At 39.4% G+C, this 8399-nt stretch overlaps 1 protein-coding gene across 3 annotated transcripts; it reads right to left on the reverse strand.

Annotated features, from left to right (window-relative positions):
• Positions 1-640: 640 nt before the first annotated feature.
• Positions 641-8177, reverse strand: Cldn12 (claudin 12). 3 transcript variants are annotated; one of them, XM_005006030.4, is made up of 3 exons: positions 8042-8177; positions 6688-6766; positions 641-3913 (listed from the first exon to the last, which is right to left on the reverse strand). In XM_005006030.4, the coding sequence occupies exon 3, from the start codon at positions 3882-3884 to the stop codon at positions 3150-3152; it is 735 nt and encodes a 244-aa protein (XP_005006087.1). In that variant the 5' UTR covers positions 3885-3913; positions 6688-6766; positions 8042-8177; the 3' UTR covers positions 641-3149. The 3 variants fall into 3 exon arrangements, with proteins under 3 accessions (XP_005006087.1, XP_063099139.1, XP_063099143.1); XM_063243069.1 differs by lacking the exon at positions 8042-8177 and adding an exon at positions 7476-7626; XM_063243073.1 differs by lacking the exon at positions 6688-6766 and having other exon boundaries at positions 8042-8129.
• Positions 8178-8399: the final 222 nt, after the last annotated feature.

Consider the following 8399-nt stretch of genomic DNA (forward strand, 5'->3'; position numbering starts at 1 on the left):
AGGACTGCAGGGGTCTAGGAAACAGGAGAGGCTGCCCCTCAGGGTGCTTTAGGGTTTAATTGCTAAAAGAAACAGAACAGCTAATTCAGATCCCATCCACACCTGGGACTGTGACTTTGGTTTGCATTCTTCTGCAAGGACTTTTCCTTTTGAGTTTTTCAGGGCAGAAGACCTGACACAAATTCTTCAACACCTCTTCTAAAAGAGAATATTCTGGAGATAATCATACATTTTTATAAAAATGAAGAAGCATGAGATGAGCAAAAAGAAGTAAAAAGCCAAAGTGAGACCAATGAACTGTTATAGACTCAGGATATACATTGTTAGTGGTAACAATCTCCAAGATCACAGAGCATTCATTTAAAGTTCATTGATGAGGCACCTCTGGCCACAATTTAAGTACTTTTTTGAAGACTGAAAATATTCTAGTGAACTCCTAGGAACACTCTTAGAAATGAATAAAGGATTTTGCTCTTTCTAGATTAATAATTTCACATTTTCTAATTCCTTTCTAGTACTTATTGCACAGGACTTGAAATGAGATTTGTTTTTTTTTTTTTTTTTTTTGACATATAAACACCTGAGAAACATTTCTAAAACTATTTTACCTTGAAGGTAAGAAAAGAACAAAAACAGGAACTTGTAAAAATACATCTTTTAATAAACATCAAGAAGTACAGTACACTTTTACTGAGGTTTCATCTTGCAGTTTACAGCAAATATACTATCCATTAGTTATATGTACAAGTAAAATAAACTTAAGAATTTTTTTTTTTCCCAAGGCTAGATAAACCAAACCTGATACACCATACTACATTTAAGATTGTTTTCCAACTTGGCTTCTATAAAAGGCTTTTAACATAAATAGGCTTTTAACAAAGTTATCTCCAATTACAATGATTAACCTGATTAGTGTGCAAGAGGAACTGTAAATACTTGTTTCATTTGAAGGTTTTAAAAAACAGCTACTGAGAGCAAATTTGAAACATTATGAACAGTAAGACAGCTCTTTCTTATGCCATGTGAATTCATGACAGATACTAATTTGAGGCTACAAATTACCAAGTATAGGAAAGCTTAATATACAAGTAGTTATAAGAACTAAACTGTGTAGTGTGTGTCTCAATGGCTCATATTTTTCCTTTAACATTGTTTATGGCAAAGACCAAGGAATAATGAAATTCTATCTCAAAATGCTACCCGTCATTGTCTTGGAATGATCAAGACTTAGCTACATATGACAATGAAAACAATCACAACTGAAAGAAATTAGAAGCTATAACTGAAAAACATAACCTTGTATGCTTTCTGCTGATGGCATTTAAAAACTATGCAACTGGATTTATTTTCTATTTACAAAAAGTAGTGTTGGAATTAGAAAAAAGGTACTATAATCCATATATATCTATAGAAATACTAGAATCATATTCAGATTTGTAAAAGAGGCATAATCTGTTTATTATACAACTAGCTATTTGTAAATTCTGTAATAAAACGAAATCCTTACGGACATTATAGTAATACATAGCAAATTACTCCAACTAAATAAGCAGCTCAAATTCATAAGGGCAAACACCCTAAATCCCTGAATCTCTAAGTATTACCTGTGTTGACACAGTTACATTTACCTGATCCCACCTAAGGATACAGATTTTAAAAACTCCTCCTCCTTAATACAGCATTATACTTTTAGAGAAATTTAATTTCTCTACCATTTTTGCCCTGCTTCGTGATTCTGCTGTAGTGTTATTAGAGATATAGGTGACGGCAGGTACCATAAGAATCTGATGAATTCAAGCACAGTGAATTTCCAGGGTCCAGGATATTGCTGGTGTTATACAATTAGTCTGTCAGAAAGTCATGATTCTGACTGAAACTATTCCTGGATGAATGACTGGGAAATTCAGACCAGCTGCCATTGAAGTCAAACTGTTCACAAACTGTCAGACAACAGTTTGAGAATTTGATCTTATCTATTAGATTTAAATTTCTTCATGGATGGAACCTGATTCCCTACTTTTCCCACATCCTCTAAACCACCTACTAAAAGTATTTAGGCCAATAAAATGCTCGACAGTAATCCATGAAGGAGCAGGAAGTGAATTAAGGGCGAAGGTGGTTATGGTAAAGCCATATGCTTACTTCACCCGTTACTCAGACAGCAGTCACTGGAGGGAATCACTCCTGTTGCACTGAAGAACTGATTCCTGCCCCCTACCACTACGTCTAAAGAGAACAAACCCTTAGGTCTGAATCTTCCCTTCGTTTCTCTTAGCCGCTAAGCAACTGTAAGTATGCCTGGGTACTGCCTGATAGACGGTATCTAGAATAAAAAATTTTCTGTCCCAGGGGAAGCACGTATCTTAGACATGGACTTTAACTACACAATTTATGGAATCATAAAATTATGTTAATATTATCCAAAATTAATAGATACTTAAAATGTTAGTCTTATTCTGACTTCACTTAAAATGCATTTTACTTTTAAACACTGGCATGAGGTAGAAGATAAGGAACCCACAAAAAAAAAAAAAAAAAAAACTAATCAGGGATGGGGATTTAGCTCAGCGGCATAAGCGCCTGCCTTGCAAGTTCAAGGTCGTGAGTTCAATCTCTGGTACAAAAAAAAAAAAAAGAAACTAATCTTCAAAACTCTGAAGCGTATTCAATACAATTAGCCTCCAGAGAAAAAAGTTATAGTCATAAGCTGCTAAACTACTAACTACTGTTAAATTACCTTTAGTTGAAAGAAACTTCTTAAAATTGCCTTTTTCCAATGTAAAGTATTACATAAAAAGGACAAAACACAATCTGAAATACTTAGAAAGATTAGATGCAATAGCTTCTCTTAACCATCATTCTTTACCATATTATTCTAAACCAGACACATGTTGTTTCCCCTTAAATAAATGATCAAATATCAATAAGGAGGCTAAAAATCCTTCCAGTACAAGGAGAAATGTTTTACATTTAAAATAATGTAATTTACTCACAAAAACTAGCAGCACTTCATTCTACCAAGACATACAAATCTGGCTTTCTTGACTGGTCAGGAACAAAGGAAATGTACAGAGGTTCAAAAAGGCTCTCTATACAAGGGGAATGTCAAGGGTTTCAAGAATTTTTTTTAACAATTAACTGTATTCTCATTAGGTAGTGTGTGAAACTACTGGAATGTCAATTTCAATGGCAGAGAGGCGGGATCGTGCTGAGTAGGGCTGGGAGTAAGTGTGCATGCTGGGAGGATGGGAGTACAGCGGCTGCCAGAAAGGAGAAGGCAAAGACTTGCACACACAATACCAAATACACAGTAAGAGGGAAGTCATAAACAGCCCCCCAGCACTGGCAATAGTGACATAAACTGCGTAATCAAAGGTAAAGACTGGCTCGAACTTCCTGTTGAGATGGATGTTATAGAAGATGACCCAGATGGATGGAGAAAGGCTCACAGTTCCTGACAGAAAAAACAGCAGCCCTGCCACCAGGTGACAGCCTGCACTATTGACCAGACACTTGGCCAGTTTGATGTTAGGCACCGACGATCCGAAGGCTGTGTTACACATTCCAATGAGGCAGAGCAGCAAGGCACCCATTGCAATCAGGATGCTGAGGGGAAGAGCAAACTGCAGGACACGCAGGTCCAGCTGGTCAACTGATGAGTACCAAGTAGTGTCATACATTAGGCAGTCACTGCTTCCATCGTACCGGGCACATTTCACCCAGAGACCTGTGTAAACAGTCAAGTTCTTCTCGTTTCTGTTGAATGTGATCAGTCGTAATTTTCTCCAGTTGGGAAGTAAAGTCCCCGCAAAGAGGCCTGCTACCGAGGCAATTCCACATAGGAAGGAAAGGACTGTGGCTGCGTGGACATCCCGACAGCCCATGGCAGACAGCCTTGCGCACAACTGTGAAGCTAGGAGTGACAGAGGACAAATCATGAAGGGACAATAAGAGTCACGCACAACAGGTAGTACCAACTGGCAAGACATTGCATGACAGTCAGTGCAAGGAGGCAAACTCCTTTGTACACAGGGAATCCATCTGCACAACACAAACACATAAACACATGCGTGTGACCTCAGAGCCCAGGGGCACACACGCTCACTTGGTTATTACTGTCACAATATTCTAGCCATTGGTGTTTTTCTTCATTTAATTAGGACAACCAAAATAATGTAAAATTCTCTTAATATTACTTAAAAATCTCCTTGGCTGTCCCTAATCATCCATATTGTGTATGTATATATATATAATACTGATCATTTTTATGTACAAAGCATTCAGATATGTAAAAAGGGCTAAAGCACTCAATCATCTGCTGCAAACATCATCCATTTGGCCTCAGACGTTCACACAGTACAAAATGAGACTGACTAGCAGGCAGCAGAGAAATACATATATATCTACATCTATATCTATATCTATATTTATATCTAAACTTGGCAACTCTGGTTAATTTCAACAATGGTTAGGAAATGGATTATGGGCTGATTCTTCTGCTTTCAACTATTGGTTCTATATTACTCATTGGATACACCCCACCTCATAACGAGTGGCTAATGTATCAAATTAGTATGTATCAAAGCTATACAACTTCTATTTCTTTTTTTTTAAATAGCAATTCAGGAAAACACATCATTTGTCATATGAAAACTCCTTATAAAGGACTGGAGATGTGCAAAGCTGAGAATGCGCTCCGGTAAACCTGACAAGGTAAACAGCACAAGGTGGGTGAAACTCTGAGTGGGATTAAGTATATAAACAGGGGAGTTTGGCTGCCATGTCCTTTTGTAGCAGCGCACACTCATACTGGAGACTGTTCTCCTATTTTTACTTGGTCCAAACTCTTTCGGCAAAGCATGTTTCTTTTCCTATGTTTCATAAACACAAAGCCTTTCTACCTTCTGTGCTTGTTTTGCCCAATTCTTTATTCAAGACAAGAAGAACCTAGAAACCAACTCTGCAAACAGACAGAAGCACCTCAAAACTCAGTAGCATATCTTGGAAAGCCAGCCAAGAGGAGGTAAGGTCTTTTGGGGCACAATTTTTTGTGGTTGTTGTTGCAGTTTCTCTCTCTTTCTCTCTGAAATCTATGACTCCTTTTTTCTTTCTTGTCTTTCCCATTTTCAGTCTTTTATTGCAGGTACAAAACCAGTAAAGAGCAGCCAGAAAGCCTGTTACTAATCTAGTCACAGAACAGGTCAGGTTTCACGGGTGCAACCTAGATTTCTGTATGTCTTTTTGTCTGTTTCTGTTCTCCATACCCCATACTCTGATACTTCATAGCGCTTTTTCACTCTTCAGGGAAAATTAGCTACATATTTGTAATTTGGTGTCCTGCTCAAAGTCAACAAGCCACTGCCTTCCCCCAGGAACCTCTGCTCAAAGTACGTGGTAGATCTTACTCAGGCAATGACATTAGGAAAAGGTAAAAAGCAAAATATCTAAAACAGACTCCAAAGACACTTTTCTGGTCCTACATACTCATGCAACAATGTAAAAAAAAAAAAAAAAAAAAAAAGAAGGGAAACTTGCTAACTAAAACCAGCAATCATTTAAAACACAAGCAGGGGATTCTTTTCCTAGAGGCAGTCCATCTTTTCAAGCAGAATGCTGGCATGGAATGCAAAGGGCATCAAAAAGACATGCCTACAGTCTCTTCAGGAAATTGAATGGCTGGGAAGCAGGCAAGAAGGGAAGCCTTATAGCTCAGAGACCTTACTATTATTCCCACTTCCTGAAGATCCATTAAACTGGTCCTTCCTCAAGAGTGGAAAGCTATAAAAATCCTCCCTGGGAAATAGTCACTAAAATTTTTACAACAGTAAGACTACTCCTGAGACTCTTCTTCAAAATGCAGGATTCCAGTACTAGTCACCTTCAGTAAATATAAAACCACTACCTTAAAAATTATGTGAGCTTACTATTTCCATTTAGGAGGCAGGTTGGTCTTGTCATCTAGGACTTCAATAGCCATCATGACCATACAAACTGAGCACTTCAGCTATGGCTTTTGAACTTCAAATTTCTAATCAGCAAAATATCCTCTAAGGTAGCTGAGAGATGAATAGCCCTACATAAATCAGACTATGGTCAGAAATTTAAGTTTGTAATGATAAGTAATTTATTTCCTTCAGACAGGATATTTTTCTTCTGGATTCTCAGCAAATTACTTGATGATTATAACTGTATAATAATAAAAGCTGCATTCTTTTTGGTGTACTTATAACCAAATCAAAAAAGACTGTTTCAGAACCACTTCCCATTTGTCATTTGACTATTCCACAGTGATTTTCAGATATGCAATTAAATGTTATCAAAGATATCACTCTCAACAAAAGTATCTGCAAAATGATATGGTTTGGAGTAGAATTCAATGAAGACTGGAGCAGGAACAGTAGCTAAGAACTTTAGGAATTCCCAAATCTGTTTCAGTATTTTTCGGGGTCAATTTCAAGGAACAGATACAAAATATATGTCTCATAACAGCTAAGTTAATTCTTGATAGTAACACTGGCATTTTCTTCTACATATAATTTGGGTTTTCTGAGAAACTAAAAAGTCATCAATAATTACACTCAAAGGGAAATCTGTTCTACATTTCACTGAAGAAGAGTAAAGCAAGCATCATTATTAACTGCGGTAGGTGGGAAAAAGAAATAAGATAAAGTCAAAGGATATACTTACCTTTTAGGTATCTGATAGTTCTAAAACAGGTTTATTTTTAACTTAGAAGAAACACTGTGAATATAGAGATGCTGTGGGCCTGGAGATATAAGAAAAGGGCCCAAATTAGTGCAGTACTTCTCCAAACCACAATTTGAATTAAAATGTAATTAAAAATAATTGGTGGTTTCCTAAAATGTTAATAAAATGTTAAACCAAAAAAGGCAGTTTTTGAAGCGGCAGTTTATCATCAGAAGTGTAGCTCAGCGGTACAACGCTAGCCTGGCATGCACAAGCAACACCTCACATCACTAAAAAAGAGCGAACAATAAGAAAAAAAAAGTGACTTATGCGTTTCGTTTTATATACCACCAATGCCTCCATCTGCCATTTTAAGGTGTTTCCATATCCACAAATACCAGGAACTTCCTCTTTACCTATTATTATCTCGGGGAATATAAGCATGAACACCTGCCAGGCGTGGTGGTAGGCATCTGTAACTCTAGCTACCAGAGGGCCTCAACAAGGAGATCAGAAGTGTGAGGCCAGTTTATGCAATCTAGCGAAACCCTGCTTTCAAAAACAAAAACCTGTACACGCATAAGAGCTTCCTGGATTAAGGCGGTTGTCACTAGCCTCATTATGATCTTTATATAGAAGAATACTGTTTGCTGAGATTTCAATCAAGCCCGCCCCCGTCAAAGTATTCCTGAGTGTTATCAAGCCCAACTGCTTACTCTGAGGTTAAAGGAAATTATTTTACAATAAATCACACCCATCAGGGTCCCTGGGGAATCATTTTACGTGACCTCGCCAAGTCTCTAACGTTCTTTCCAAGGCCAAGAACACAGAACTCGCACTGCGGAAGCTAGGGAAGCTTGCTCTCTGGGGAGCAGCACCCCGCGTCCGCTCCTTCCTCCACTCGCAGCTGAGTCTTCTGGACCGGCAAGGCAGAATGGGGGCGGGGTGACAACCTCCTGAGTGAGCCAACACAGAACCGCACCGCGACGGTCGCCGTTCTAGCCCAGCCCTTCCCCGCGGCACGGATGGGGCAGAACGGCGAGGGGGCAGCGTTACACAACCAGCATCAGCTGTTTTTCAAAAATAGCAACTCAAGGCTCCTCCGCACTGCACGCCCCCGCCGACCAGGCTGCCGGCCCGCAGAGCTCCAGCAACGCACTCTGACACTTGCATACTGGGCTGCGCTAATTTTTGTAAACCTGTATCCAAGACCTCCTCCTCCAGTTTCCACGTCCACGAGCACGGCCAGCATTTTTCAGTGCCCCTGGCTCCCCGTTAATTTAGCTAACTTTACAGAAAATCGTCAACTACTTTCACAAGTCTCCGAGACCGAAGCGCTCTGGATCACACCTACCTGCTCCTCACAGCCAGAGTATCTCGCTCATCCACACGGAGGAGCCTCTCGGAGCGTCTCCTTCTCCGCGTCCCGGAAGTGCGTTCCCAGCGAGGACGCGCCCCCAGAGGCTTCTGGGAGCAGAGTCAGGGTCGCGCGCTGCCCGCACAAGAACGCCCCGGGTTTCTGAACTATACTTCCCAGAATCCACCAGGCCGCGTCCTGTAACCCCAGCCCGCCCTTCACGGTTTGTAGGTCTTGGGCTCTAGATTTGGCTTATCCGTTTTAACATATGCACACAGAAAAGTATAAAATAAAATAATGCATCTCTCTGCTTTAAGTATCAAGTTAGTATTTTTAAAATTAAATATGATTTTCC

Source organism: Cavia porcellus, unplaced genomic scaffold (genome assembly GCF_034190915.1).
Source record: "Cavia porcellus strain 051 isolate PalLab524CR breed Dunkin Hartley unplaced genomic scaffold, mCavPor4.1 scaffold_2, whole genome shotgun sequence".
NCBI classification, from domain to species: domain Eukaryota; kingdom Metazoa; phylum Chordata; class Mammalia; order Rodentia; family Caviidae; genus Cavia; species Cavia porcellus.

Excerpts from the sequence above, each read along its gene's own strand:
- Cldn12 (XM_005006030.4), bottom strand. The coding sequence starts at position 3,884 with ATGGGCTGTCGGGATGTCCACGCAGCCACAGTCCTTTCCTTCCTATGT.